A 16,037-nucleotide genomic window follows, 5' to 3' on the forward strand; every position below is an offset into this window, starting at 1 on the left:
GAATGTATCACGTGCTGCTGATAGAGTTCATCCTGCTCCACAAGCTCACAGAGGAGGCTCCAGTGATCTCAGCTGCCGCTCCGAGCAGATTGACAACCACCATTCACGCATCCAGACTGCAAATGAATTGCCTCTGTTCTCTCCACCTTGAATAAGCTTCTCTTAGGTTTAAATGTGATTTATTGCATCTGTTCTCACTCTCCCTGTGGAACCAGCACGTGGGGCAGACCCTGCGATAACGCTGCACAATTATTTAAAATTCGATTAACAATAAAAAAAAAACAATTATTTAATATATATAAATTAAGGACGTGAACGCGCATTGAGTTTAGTCGGGTAGCCAATAGTGGCACGTCACACTCCTTGATTTCTAAAGCTAATCTTTAGAGCCAAGAGACCTTTCAGAACACTTTAGATTACAATATGCTCAAAGGTGTTTATGGATTTTTGACCAAATGAAGCCAAAAAAGTTTACATACTGCAGCTTTAAACTATCATATTTTATTCTGTATTTACAGTACATCTGTCCTATACCAAATCTAAATCATTTAATTGGAGCCACATTTATTCTTTGTTTACAGGGTCTAAAACACACTAATCATAAGCAGGACATTTCCTCCAGGCAGCTTCACATTCTGTGGACTCTTACCTTCCAGGCTGAAATAATATGTCAGTAATAACTGGCACTGTGGCTAATGCTGTCCCCGTTTAAGCAGTAAATTGTTATGATGAAGGTGTTTCTCCTGGCAGGTAAGTTATTTGAGCAGAGAGTGGTGAAACCTTGGGGGTCTTGCTGTCACCGTGCTTACAGAATGATCTATAATGTATTCTGGTTTATCCCGCAAAGGTACCCACCTTACATAACAAGTGGCTGGTCAATGGCCCTCCTCTGGAGTGAAAATTGTGCAATAAACTGTATACATAAATGTAAAATACGAAGAAATAAAAAATACATCTAAACCAGTGATTCTGAACCTGAGTTCGATCAAACTCCAGGCATTCGTTAAGTCGGTCTCTGAGGTTCACACAGTGAAAATGTGTTACAGAAAATACATTTCCATGATAAACTAGTTATTAATGATGTTAAATTTAAATCTTAAATCATAATTTAGAAAATTTAAAAGCATTTTAAACCAAGCAAAAAATAATGTGGGTACAATGTGGGTGTCTGAATAAAATATCTATCCATCTTATGAAGAGATCATGTTTCATTTTTCTGATTACGAAGGGTTCGGTGAATGCACTGATGCAGTTTGCAGGGTTTTGTACCATTAAGAAGGATAAGAACCACAGATCTAAACAATAGTATAACTCAAGTGGATATTTTATCTGTTCAACATTTATCATTTCTTGTTGCTTGATTATTAGAGGTAGGAAAAATAAAAATTCAAACCAAGCCTCACTATTTAGCCGCAGGAGACCCTGCATCACTTATTGTGAAGGTCACAAATCCAAACTCCGATCATTACAGCACAAGAAAAATGTTGCTAATTAAATACCAGACAAACATGTAAGTCTCAATGACACACGCAAACACGCACACGCACTCACGCAATGTGTCCTACACAAAAACACACCTATCAACATGCAAAAAATGAACCCATTGAAGACATGATAAGCAGTGACAGGTGTGAACATGAGGTGTTCAAGGTGCCTCAATAATTGAGTTCATTTTTAGCTTGTCAATTATATTTTACATTTCTTTGTTCAAGCGATGAATGATGGTGTATCAAAGGTAAAACGCACAATTCTGCTCACCTGTTTAATGCTGAAATCTGTTAGTAGTTTAGTAAAAAAGTCTTATTTAGAAAAATCTGTCGATAAATATTATTTTTATTGACTTCATTGACTATTTGAGTTTACAATTAATACACAAATGACACTACAGTGAAGTCCCGAAAAAAAAAATAGTAGCAGGCTAAAACTCGTGGTGATAAATCACTACGGCAACACAGGCGATGCGCAGCGATGGCGTGTGACAACTCGGGGGGTCGGGGGGCATGCCCCCCCTTAAAATTTTGCAAAAATTATGCTATATGGTGGCTTTTGGTGCATTATATTAGTGTAATTGTGGCTTTTCTTCTGTTTATTTTGTAGCACTTTTCTTATCTGATGTATTTTTGGACTTCTGGACATCAGTGTACTAGATAATCAACCTGAAGGCGGAACCTAAAAAATGATGTACACACATACTGTATGACTTGGCACAATAAGTTGTGTTGAGGACATTTCCTGTATAGGAACACTGAGTAAAACTCAACTACACAAAGCCCAGACTGTGTATTAGTATCAGGTTATATTGGTATATCTTTGTTGTGCACTTTTCTTGAGGGTAGGACAAAGTGTTTCACAGTAAAGTTGTTGGTAAACAGAGAAAATGCTCCGCAAGCTATAACTCGGGCAACTCTGGGGGTCCTCGGACCCCAGTTTGTGAACCACTAATCGAAGGCATAATAGCAGCTGCTCTCTATCCCTTTTCAATGACATTTTGACATGATGGAGACGACTTCCATCACTGTGTTTATATACCTGCTCCTGTCATGTGATGAAGCTGCAGCTATTTGCTAAAAGAGGAACTAAACCTCTGCTTTCTCCTGACCTGCCACTAGGAGGGAAATTAAAAAAAAAAAAAATATGAGCCCACAGGCGCTAGTTTTTATAAAAGGGGGGGCAAACAGTGCTTGTTTGTGATGCAAGATGGTCTCAAAATGTCACATGATCTTGTTCTCAACCAAAAGCAAAAATCCATCGTAATAGCCTGGTTTCAACCCATAGAGGGCAGTCACTCAAACATTTTACAAATTGAAATCCAATGTTTTAGGTTAGTTTCTCTTTAACGATAACGGAGGATTTAACGGATACAGAGCTAGCTTATTCATTTCCGGCTGTCCTCGAAGTCGTAAACGTTGTGGTTGCTTAAAGTGCCCATTAACAGCTCAGCTTCATGATGCTACCATCAACATGCTTTCTAATGACTCTCTGAGATTCCTTCAGGTGTTAAAGAAAGTAAAACAGTCTTTCCTAAAACAATGTCTTTTTCCAGCCGAATGCAGTCGTAACCAAGCACTTTAAAATGTAGGCACATCAGGTCACAAACTTCCTGTCTTGTATATTGTCTACTGTTTAAAGAAATGACACAGGTCACAAAGAGGTAAAGAAGCCTTCAAGGCTGGGAGAAGACTCTCAGACCTGTCTTTGACATTGTACTGTCCTGATTAGATAAGAGTGATAGAGGTGATAGATTAGATCACCTTTATATTGTCACATATGTAGAGCTACATGAAATTACTGTAGTTCTGTGCATTGAACCCATCCCTGAGCATCAGTGGTCTAGTTTAGTGTCCAGGGAGCAGTTATGGTAAGGCAGTGATGAGGGGGGATTCAAACCGGTGACCTTCCAATTACAAGCCACTAGACCGGTGTTTCTAAAATGGGGGTATGCGATGGCACTACAGGGGGTACGTGAGAGAAAGTAGAAAATTAACAAATAAAAGCATTAAAAATATGCAGATTTTAAAATGTGTATTTTTGGTTAAAAATGATAATTATGAACAGGAACTGGAAATACAATTATTATTATTAGATACAACAATTATTCCTTTATTTACCATTTCAAAAATGATAAAAACTGTAGAAATAAATCTATTCAGGAGGCACTATATACCGTTTCATTCCACTTTTTTGTGTGTTATCACTCGTGAATGCTATTATTATGCTCAAATGAAATACTCACCGCACTCGTGACCAAATCTGCCAAGGTGCCAGAGCTAGAATATTAGTGTGAAAAAGAGATCTCCACACTTGGATCAATGCAAGTCAAAAAAAATAATCATTTACAAGCTTTCAGTAAGAGGTCCTTCATCAGGGTAAAAAGGAAGTACTTGTTCTTACTCAGAAATAAGAGAACGTTGGTACTTGAGCCAAACAAGTCTGAGAATCACTGCATTGCACTAGACCACCACGCCCTGCTCATGTACCTTAATTAATACACGTTTACAATTTATTTGATCAATTGGAAAGTGGCAATATTCCCAAAATAGCTCCATTGACGCACACTACAGACGTGTCACTCCAATAGCTGAGCAGATAGCACGTCTTTACCCTCACTCAGGTGTAAAACTGTCCTCTCCTTTTACATCATACCCCTAATAGTGGCCACAGTTACATGATGTTTTTTTTTTTTTTTAATTCGGAATTAGTCATTTGAAATTAAATCATTCTGAATTAAAGTGTTCTGCTTGGTGTTTACATGGTAATAGTAATTCCCAAACTGAGGTTTACATGGAAAACCAGTTTATTAGGCTTTAGATAATTCTACTTTAGGTCTGGGGGTTGGGAAGGCTCTGATTGGACAGAGGGAGAACGACGTATCACGTCTATCAGCAGAAACACACAACAAACCTTTTATTGACGGCTATAACACAGAACACCACACATGAGAACTGTTTTCATCTTTATTTTGATTGTAGTTTTGAAGCATCAGCTCGACAATAACACACGGTGTCAGTTTGGACCACGGAGTGGAAGGAGATAGGAACTAATCACCAGTAAAAAGCCCAGGAAAACTGCAGAAAACAATCACCAGTAATAAATATTATCTCCTTGGTAAAGACAGTAGCTCTAACAACTGGTAAAATGATAAACTGGTGATATTACAGCCTGTACATGCAGTACAGGGACCACTGGGTCCTAGTGCCAGCCGTCCGGTGAAGCCTCTTCCGTTTACCGAGGTCCGTTTGTCCGTGTGAAAGTTTGCATGATTATGCCTCCGTCCACCCACTCTTTTCATTATATCCATGTCTTTTAGGGCTCTTATTAAATAGTCTAGGCTGGAGTCCAGGCCGCCGCCATCTTGGATTATGTCGTCACCAGTGCGTCATCATCACAAGTAGAGCAAACACAAAATGATCCAAATTAACTTAAACCAAATTAAGTGTTTACAAGAAAGAGGAATTATCTAATTCAGAATTAACAACGGAATAAACCAGGCACCTAATTCGGAAATAACTTAAATTCCAAATTAAATTAGCATTAGGAATTATGTGTTTACAAGGTCAGGTTAAAGAGGAACTAACTTTTATTCCGCTTTAAAGAGGAATTAAAGCTCCCATGTAAACATGGCTAATGTCCAGCTTACCATTCCTATGGGAGGGCTGGTGTTAGTCACAGTTATGCAAAAAAATAAATGTCGTATTAACTTTTACTGTATATTCTCAAATCCAAGAAAAATAAATACACAACACAAAAAACACATAAAAACTGAATAAATTAAAACTGAGTAGGAACCATTTCTGCCTCATTTGATTTCCGAGGTGGACCTGGGAATAGGAATTGGCAAAATTGACAATTTCTATTCATTTCAACGGGTTATTTTGTGTCTGTGAGGGTTTTCAGTCATCATGTTACCTATCATCTAAGACAGGGGTTCTCAAATGGGGGTACGTGTACCCGTAGGGTTATGCAATGGCAGTAAAGAAGGTACTTGAAAGAGAGACTGAGTGGAAAATTAACAAATAAATTCAGTCTTGGTTCCACTCCATGAGTTAGATGACCAAAAATTATATAAATAAATGTATTCAGGAGGCATAAAATCAGTGTTTTTCAACCTTGTGTTTGGGACTCTACGTGAAGACGCCTGGAGTTTAAACGGGGTCGCCTGAAAATTCTGAAAAACTGAAATTTTTCAATTCTTTTTTTCAATTTTTTTATTAAAACAACACACATTCTTAACCAACTGTGTTTCTATACTTTCACTTTTTGAAATATAAATGTAGTTCAACTGAAATGATCAACTATAAACATTATTTAAAACTAATTCTAGAAGAAAAAAGAAAGTCTTTGGGGTTGCCAGGGGTCAAAATGGGGTCACAATCCAAAAAAGGTTGAGAACCACTGCACTAAACACTGTTTAATTCCACTTATATACAGTACATTATTTAACTTGTGTGTTGTCACTTGTTCATTCCATCATTATGATCTATAGTTGTTTTTAAATAGTTTTCTAAGCTAAATGTAGTAGTCAGACAAAAGGGGGGTACTTAGAATCAGAAATAAGAAAAAGGTTTGAGAAATATGATCTCAGAGACTTTCAGAATGAGGAGTGAAATGTCTTAAAGCACAACGTTCATTAAAGTATTGATTGATACTTTTTTTGACAAATATAAAATTAGTGCAAGTAAATGAATGTAACAGTGTGTAGCTTAACAAAGGAACCGACAAGTGAGTCGGACAGACTTCAGTCAATAGCACAACTCTACATGTCGGCACATGCTCCAGTGCAAATTATACATAAAAATGATGGTTGTGTTTTGGCTTGTTTCAAGTTTGCTATGAATAATATTGTGTTTTTATTTTCTTGCTTCTAGTTATCTCGTCTCACTTCCACACTCTTCCTCATTTGTGTGCTCCATCGTGGACAATTACCATAGACTTTTTTGTATTATGTTCCAGTTTTGCTTGGATAATTTCTTTCATCCTGTATCCTGGTACACTCATTAGTTAAGTACCAGTAAGTCATTCTGTTTGTTGCCTTAGATCTTTTAAATTGGCTAAAATGGTTGTGGTATCTCTGACGTCCCTTGTTTTGTGTTCAGATCATTTGTTTTAGAGTTTAGTCCTTTTCTTTCGTCATACCGCTTGTTTCACCCTGTTCAAACAACAATCATCACTATTATTTTAGTCATAACTGAAATCATGATTATTCAAACGATTATTTGTCAAAAGTTTTTTTTTTGTTACAAAACCATGTAAAATTCTATTCTTTAAACATAAATAAAATCATTCAAACATTAAAATCAAGTATGTTCACTTTTGCACAAAACAAAACTTCTTGCGCGTGATGTGTCTTTGTTCTAGGTCTTCATCATCAAACCCAAAGTGTTCCCATAGAAGAGAATATGACTTGGTTTGGCTGCGTTTCTCCTGTCATGTTTCAAAACCACTAGCAACAACTTTCCTCATGTTGGCCTGCAGGCTAGCATTAGCTTTGAGAGGAGCGGGGCGGAGGAGCTTGGATGTGCGTGCATTAAACGATAAATGGAGTTGATTTTATATAGCGCTTTATCACCACACTGAAACAGTCTCAAAGCGCTTTACATATCAGCTCATTCAGCCAATCACTCTCACATTCACACACCAGTGGGACAGGACTGCCATGCAAGGCGCTAGTCGACCACTGGGAGCAACTTAGGGTTCAGTGTCTTGCCCAAGGACACTTCGACACATAGTCAGGTACTGGCATCGAACCCCCAACCTCTCGATCAGAAGACGATCCTCTACCACCTGAGCCACGGTCGCCCAATTAAAGGTGTAGTTTGATGTACTGTCTACCAGCTGTTGCTCACAGCCCCCGCCCCTTTCTGCCGTGGTTAAAACACAGCAATGCTCATAGCAAGGTAGTGCCTGGAGCGCCGTTTTTTAAAATTTTTTACAGTGTATGGTCTGGAGGAGTAGAAGACATAATTGGTGACTTTTCTGCTTGAAAGGTAATTACTGCTGCTTGATTTACATTATGTTTGATTTATACTTATTACACTAGAACCCTGAAGTGCATGTGTTGTTGCTGCTAGATTGGTGTGCTTTTAACAGTACATGTTATATTACTGTGATGCTGCTGTCGGGCTAACGTTAGCTTGTTAGCTCCTCTGAGGGAAGGACTTTGGAGGCAGAGCAAGAGAGCAGTGGGGAGGGAGGGAGAGGGAGGGATCTGAAAGTTACGGACTGCACCTTTAAACAACTCAAAGTTAGTATTAATAATCGGTGTGTGACAAGCTTTAGTCTTTGTAGATATCTGCAATAGTGGAAGTTAGTTTTATATTGTATGCATAGTGTAATAATCAAAATTGTAATCAAATTTCCATTAATTGCACAAACAGTGGATAGGGCTTGGCGATAGTCAAGTTTCAAGATATATTGCATTTTCTATTTTGACGATACAGAAAATTACAATACTATATCGATACATACAAATTTTTTAAAGCTTATTTTGTTGAAAAACACTTGTTTTACGAGTCTCTACTTTCACTATTTCTCAGAACAGCATGAAAAAACCCTGTTAGATGGATCACTGAGTGCGTTCTAACCCAGACCTTCCCCTAAACAAGCCACACTACAGAACTCACTCACACGTGCTGTCCTTTATAGGAGAAAAGCTAAAAGCAACACATATTGTGCAGTTATTTGTTAATAAATGAGCCTGTTTGGAATTTTGCATCAGAAATTTAACCCTGAAATTGTTTTTCTGGTCTGATTTTAATTGCATTAAAAACATCAAAATTTTGACAAATAATACTGGTATATGAGTTTTGGTCCATATCGTCCAGCACTAAGAGTGGATATAAAAGAGGTTTGTGTCATGTCCATGACTTTGTTGTTCCCATGTTGCCTGAGCTCATCACTACTCCAGTGTAAAGTGCAAAGACAACGTTGACAGGTGTGTGTTTGATCAAACTGAATGACATTTATCCAGGTAACCTAAGTGGTCAAAAATAGAGAGAAAACCTTTTCCTGGATTTATAACAGATCCACACTTGGTTATTCAGTGAGTAAATCCAGTGAAAGCTTCAGACTTTTAGTCTTTGTGATTTTATTTTACTGCTGCTCTTCCTTTTGCATCCTTTTTTATCCTGGGAGATTTCCTCCCAAGTGCAATTGGACCTGCTTTGCTTTCGACTCTCTAGTCTTCTCGCTCTAAGCATGTTCCTGCCCATCTTCTTTTTTGTTTCTTTCCTCCTCTTGTCTCTAGCCTTACCTCTCCCTAATTAACACTTTCTCTAGGCTCTATCTGCCTCAGCAAACCTCCAGGGATGGACTGGGAGGAAAAACACAGAGAGGGAGGTAAATACAGGAAGGAGTAACCAACTGAGTATGAGAGAAACTGGGATGAAATGACACAGAAACTGAGGGAAAGGGATTCAGATTGATAGAACATATCCTTCCTATAGATAGTTTTTAAAAAGTTTCCACTGAAATTCCTTCACCTGTACAGAAAGATAATAAACCTGCACAAGCATCATGAACATGGCTTAGAAAGGTCACACACAATCCAATGTTGTTGGAGGGCTGTCTAAAAAAACCATCTGTCTCTGCAAAGCCTTTGGAGACCTAAGGCAAACATTATGGTAGATCTCAAGGCTCTTGGCTGTGTGTTCAATGTGTTTTATACTGAATAAAGGAGCATATCGTCCATTTTAACGCTTAAGGCTAAACAGGTCTTTATCAGGACTTCAGCTGACATCACAAACCAGCAGATGCACACACGTAAACTAGCAAATTAATGCAAATATACACAGGTGGGAGGTTCTGTATGCTGCTATAGAATGATTTTAAAAATAAAGAAATAAATAAAACGTGCATCATACATAAAACAAGTACAGGTAAGGCTGTGCAAATAATGACATTTTAATCGTGATCACAATTAAATTAACCTGATCCTCTGCAAAATTGACATTTGTAATACGGGCTATATATATATATATATATATATATATATATATATATATATATATATATACTGTATATATCTATGATAGTGTATTTATTCAGTTAGCCTTTGGTACATTTTAAATTCTTGTTTTTTTGTTTAGTTTTGTATACCGATGATTCCATTTTAAAGCTTTGCACTGTAAGCTGTATACATAGTTTGTTAAAAAATAGTGTAATAAAAACACAATTTCACCCTAACATGATAAACAATTACGATTATAATTGTGATACAATAATGATCAAAATATTCATTTACATGCCCTACAAGTAAAACTGTGCAATTATCAAAATTTGATTACAATTATGATTATTACCCTCAACAATTACATAATAAGATAATCGAGAGAAAAAAAAAAAAAAAAGAAAAAAAAAATCATATTACACATGTTTTATTTGCTAAATAATACAAATTTCCACAATTTAGGCTATCTATAAAGAATCCTCCACCCTTTCAAAGCTAAAGCTAATGCTAGTCTGTAGGCCAACACCAGGAAAGTTGTTGCTAACGGTCTTTGCAGGAGAAACGCAGCAACCAAGGAAAGTCAAATTCTCTCCTATGGGTTTGATGATGAAGACCTAGAGCAAAGATACATCACGTACAAGAAGTGTTTCGTTTGAAGACTATATTTTACATGGTCAGGTGGTAGAGGGGGTTGTCTTCTAAGCAAGAGGTTGGGGGTTCAATCCCAGTCTATGTGTCAAAGTGTCCTTGGGCACTGAAGCCTAAATTGCTCCCAGTGGTTGACCAGAGCCTTGCCTGCTAGCTCAGTCCCTTTGGTGTGTGAATGGGTGAATGAGCTGATATTGTAAAGCGCTTTGAGACGACCTCAGTGTGGGGATAAAGCGCTATATAAATCAACTCCATTTACCATTTACATTGTTTAGTACAAAAAATAAATAACTTTTTGGCTGACAAATAATCGTGATTTAAATTACGACTAAAATAATAGCGAGTATTATGTTTTCTATAATTGAGCAGCCCTAAGTACACGGCTGCGTGAAATGCAAAAGCTGTTTGTCTAAATAAAGAAAAGGAAAGCGACCACAGGCAAATGGATTAGCACACGCATTTGCATCAACAGGTACACGCAGGCAAAAGTGAGCATTTCTGCATGTTTCACTAAGTGCGGTGACTGCATTAATCATTTGGATTTATTACAGGTATCGATTAACCACTGACGTCCAACAACCTGCGCATGAAGCAAAGGCACTGAGTCAACAATACACTGAAAAATGACTGTTTATATCCACAGTACTCCACATTCATAAATTATAAACTATTGACTTTGCACCTGCGAGCAGCCAAACACTGCCAGGCAGACACACACAGTGCTGCATGCAAAAGCACCTTGAACACCTGCCCCATCAAAGCGCTAGCAGCTAAAGAAACACAGACACCGACACCGCACACACAAGCTACACACTGGAGCAGCTTGGCTGTTCAGTTCAACTTCAACTCTTCAATGAGAGGGATTTCTTCATCAACTGGTGTCCACAGAGGACTTTTTTTGGACAATAAAGCGCGTCCATTAATAACAGCTGAGGCTTGCACGTATCTTGGCAAGCACAAAAACTTCAAAGAAGCTGAAAGAATGTGACTCACCGCCCCCTCCTCCCAGCAGACTGTTGTTTGCTGAAAAACAAAAAGAGAAAACAAAATAAAGTAAAACAATATATGCATTGTAGGATTTTCTTTTGTTAAAAAAAAATACTGTGCTTTTATTTTGAAGGATATTTATGTATGCAGTACAGTATCAATAATTTACACCTTGAATAACAGATGGTGTCAGTTCAGTAGGTAATCTCATTCAACATATTTTATCAGTATAGTAGTCAGATGGAGAGTTTGCATTTTTTTGAGCATTTAAATTCACTAATGAACCTTTTATACACTTTTATTCTGGTGAACATTATTTTCCAACAGATTATTACAGTACTTTATGTTGTTTTGGTGATGATTGTGTCTGTTTTTGGTTGAATTTTTGAAGTGCATGTGCAATTTCATTGTACTCGTGCAATGACAATAAAATTGCATTTGATTTTTTTTCTAAAAGGCAGAAAAAGTAGAGTAAAAGACAACATTCCTGCTGTATATTTGAAATAAAATACCTGCAACAGACGTTGATGTTACATTGATAACGAGAATAAATCAGTTTGACAATAATCCTAATTCTAAAGTTGTTCTATTGTAATTGCTATTATCTCACATTCAAAATGTCCTCTAGCTTTGGGTTGTAGCTTGTAATCAAGGTGTGATGGTGGTTCCTGATGCCAGAGCAGTTGAGAATCAACAATTTACTGTATAAAAGATGCTGAAAAAAAAATAATGAGGCACATTTTTTAAATCAGATGAGACTGATGGAGGAGTTGTTTAGCAAACAAAAATAGTAGATGTCATAATGTGGTCCATCAGCTTGTCACTCCCCAAAAACTGAAAGAAATAGTGTAGTGCACGTGTGTCAAACCTAAGGCCCGGGGGCCAAATCCAGCCCTTTATAGCATGGCCGTCAGATTTGGGGTCCACGAGCCAACAATTTGTTTTGGCTCGCTGCCCACTGTTGAAATTGTTTATATATATACAAAAAAATAAGTAATATAATACAGTGATTTATAAGTAAAAAATCTAAAGCTTCCTGTAAAGCACCTTTGAGTTTTCTTTGAAAAGCGCTATATAAAATTGTCTTATAATAGTTTTTTTAAGGATTTTTCGTGGCAGAAAAAAAATTGTCTTGTTTTGATTGTATAAGCGGGGTATGTTATAGTTGACTTTGTATTGCACTAAATGACATTTAGATGTTTCATAATTTTATGCCATGAAACAATAAAGAAACATGTCAAGTGTTTATTTTGCACAGTTATGTTATTGGTATATGTAATGTCATGCAATGGAACATGAATGTTTAGGTTTGGCCTGCGGCACCCCTGCTTTAGAGCATTAAGTCCAGCCTGCTCGAGAATTTAAAAAAGAAAAGAAAAAACATGTAATATTTTGTTAGCCCCTCCAAATACAAATATTACATTAAAATCAAAATTATTTCCAGAGCTTAGTTTTTCACTTCTCATATCACATGATGGTAGTAATTTATTGTTGAAAGATCTCTCAATTTCTCCTCAAATTATTCCACAAAATTTCCCCAAATTCTAAAAATCAGGAAGATTTAAGTGAAGATCCTGCAGGGATTGATATACTCACATACTTTATCACTGTATATAACTTATATGTGGAAGGTCAAGCAAATCATAAATACTAAGGGTGTGGAGATGAATCGATACAAATCGGTATCTTACGGTGGCTGGGAGTGTCAGGTGAATGCATTTAAAGAAATGAACACAAATGCAAACAGGTCACAACACGAATGCAAAATGGCCACAACTGAAGTGTTTCCGTAGTATCTAGATACAAACGTGCGTGATGCAAGTAGATCAAATCATTCAGTGTGCATCAGTACAATTTAAATTTCAAATTGTGATGCATCAATAAACTGCATTGTTGTCATCCATCCATTCATTTCATCCACTGATGGAGGAGTTGTTTAGCAAACAATAATGGTAGATGTCATGATGTGGTCTGTCAGCTAAAATCTGAAAGGACTAGTGTAGAGCGGCCATGTCCCCCTCCTCCTGCATACTCAGAAAACATAATAATGTAATGTAACAAATTTACCTATCCTGCTGAGGAATGGTATACAGTATATTCAAAAAGAAGAAGAAGAATATTTAAGCATTGAAGAAAACATTCAGAATTATCTTTATTAAAAAATAATTAGCCTACTAACATTTTCATTGATAAACCAGTCTGCCAAACATTCGTTACTACAACTAAGGATGAGAGCACGCACAGAACTCTGCAATATGTTTGGTTGAATTTTATATTTGCTCTTTTTTGATGAGATTATTTATCTGAGGCTGCATGAGGAGGCTCTACATGTATCATCTTTGGGAATGCATGGAGGCTCCTGAATGTGTGTCAATCTATATTCTACTTTCCGATGTTGTTGCGCTGTTTTAAATTTGTATTCATATACTGTACCCTTATGATAATTTGCGTACCCCTGGGGGTACCCGTATCCCACTTTGGGAACCCAGCATTACAAGGAGCATTACAGCACATTACTCTTTTGCAGTTTTGACATCGAGTGTTGAAGTCAATGTTTTTGTGACTGTGACAAGCTGGCGTTTTGTGCAGGGCAGACCACGCCCTGCTCCCTGAGTTAAATGGAAAAGGCTCATGAAAGATAGGGACAGAAAGATGAGTGCAGAGTCTTTGAAATATTTACATTACACATGAAACATAGATTCTACTCTTCGGGGGCGGGGCCTGCTCTCTCTTTCTGCAGATCAGAAGGAGGTGATGACCACCCCCGCATGCAGTGGGCTCCCTAGATGTTACTTCTTCAATAGGCTTTCCACTTCCAGCCACAGAACATGTTCCTTTAATTTAATATCTCTTTTTTTAAATTGCTTTTTTTGATTAAGGGTGCCTTGTTTGGTTCCTGAACAGGATACCTGGAACCTTTGTGCACGGCAAGACCACCACTATGTATCCTTTAAAGGATTAAGTGGGTAAAAAGATAGATGACAATTTAAATGAATGAGAAAGCTGAAAAAACAACTACAAAGACAAATATCAGCCAGTAAGAGGATTGAATCCACTTCATAAGCTGCTTGAGAAAATGGATGATCACAAATGTCTTTCCTTATATGCTGGTTGCACTTCAGTGGTAGCTTTCAGGCCCCGACAAAGACCCTTTCACATCAAAGAACTTATTCTATTCTCTTACATCTTCACATATATATTTGCTCCAGTATAGCCAAAGTACAGAAATCTATTGTGGAACTTCAACTACGAACCCACTATCGATGAAACTAATTAATAAAACATGGGATAAATACTTTAAATATTTCAACGTTCCCATTTTTTTCCTGAAACTCAGAAAATCTAATGAAAACTGGATTTGTCTTTTCATGTGGAGGATTAGTTGCTCCCCTGGGTTTTCAGCTTCATAATTTGCACGTTTTAGGATTGTTAAATCTAATGAGAACTGATTAATTCAGCCATGGATCAGTCACTGCTAAAGAGAAGCCAGAGTTTTTTTTTATTTCAGCAAACATTAGGGACTCTTCAAGTCTTCAATGATTTCAAGAACACATCATTATACTTGCTCTTTTGGGATTTTTTTGCTAAAAACAAACCCAAAGAGAAAAATAACCCTTCTTTCATGATTATCTCCGGCCGCTCTGTAAGCAGATGTTAGAATATCCCTGTAATATTCTTTCCACACACAGTGGACTGGAGAAAAAGTTAGATATCACAAACTCTTCCCAGAACGCTGATAAGGATTAGGTTCTATTAGATAAACACAGGTTGTCTCTTGACAGGTGTGTTAGAATTCCATGCTGCATTGTTCCAATACGTCTCATGTTGTTATTAGTGAGGATGCAGCACAGATGCGTCACAGAATGTTGGTACGTTTCAATTCCGTCAACAATTAACTGACTTTCACAATTAAGATAACAAAAATGGTCAAAAATTCAGCACAGGGGTGCTTTTACTTCTGTTATAAGTAAGTTTAATACTTTTGTTTAAAAATGTTCCAATTCATTTTGATTGGAAATTTCACCATTTTTAGATTTAACGGCTTAAACTTTGAACTTCAGCTGTTCAGCCATTCATCAATGAATAAACATTAAACTTTTAAAACATTCAGCTGTTTGATGGCTAATGCTAGGCTAAGTATAATGCTAGGCAAATACTAATGTTAGGCTAATGGTAGATAATGATATTGCTAGGTTAATGCTAGGTTAACGCTAGTAAATGCTAATGCGAGCAAATGCTAATGTTAGGCTAATGTTAATGTTAGCTAGTGCTAATGCTAGGCTAATCCTAGGCTAAGTATAATGCTAAGTATAATGCTAAGCAAATACTAATGTTACGCTAATGGTAGATAATGGTATTGCTAGGTTGATGCTAGCAAATGCTAATGCTAGGCTAATGTTAATGTTAGCTAGTGCTAATGCTAGGCTAATGTTAATGTTAATGTTAATGCTAATGCTAGTTAGTGTTTATGCTATTTAGTGCTAATACTAGCTAATGCTATGCTAATGCTGGTTTAATGCTTGATTATGCTAATGTTAATGCTAATACTAGCTAATGCTAGGCTAATCGTAATACTAGCTAATATTAGGTTAATGTTAATATTAGGATAATGCAGTGATCAATGACACGGTTCAGCACCTACATCCTATTCTAGTTTTATATGTTTTAACACTCGTATCATATCAAGCCTTTAGTTGTACATACTGTACAACAGTAGTGCAGACAAGATGATCCATGATCCAATTTGAAAAAATTAAGCTAAGCACATTCACAACCCGCATACAGTACACACACATATCCATCCCAAAGACATTGTTTTACAGAAATGGCAGCGTTTACCAAATTGTTAAGTGTCCATTGCAGCAGCCTGTGATTGTAAAGTGCACAACAATTAAGCAACCGTGGAAACTAAAGACAAATAAACACAAAAACTAAATAAAGGTGCAGAAGTGTGTAA

General features: G+C 37.0%; 1 protein-coding gene across 1 annotated transcript in view; it reads right to left on the bottom strand.

Moving 5' to 3' along the window:
* macrod1 (mono-ADP ribosylhydrolase 1) overlaps window positions 1-16,037 on the bottom strand; it is a 174,188-nt gene that overhangs the window by 39,149 nt on the left and 119,002 nt on the right. Inside the window, exon 4 of the mRNA XM_028460395.1 lies at window positions 11,087-11,116. Within this exon, the coding sequence (XP_028316196.1) occupies window positions 11,087-11,116 (30 nt within the window). The remainder of the gene's footprint in view (window positions 1-11,086; window positions 11,117-16,037) is intronic.

This window comes from Gouania willdenowi, chromosome 10 (genome assembly GCF_900634775.1).
Source record: "Gouania willdenowi chromosome 10, fGouWil2.1, whole genome shotgun sequence".
Lineage (NCBI taxonomy): Eukaryota > Metazoa > Chordata > Actinopteri > Blenniiformes > Gobiesocidae > Gouania > Gouania willdenowi.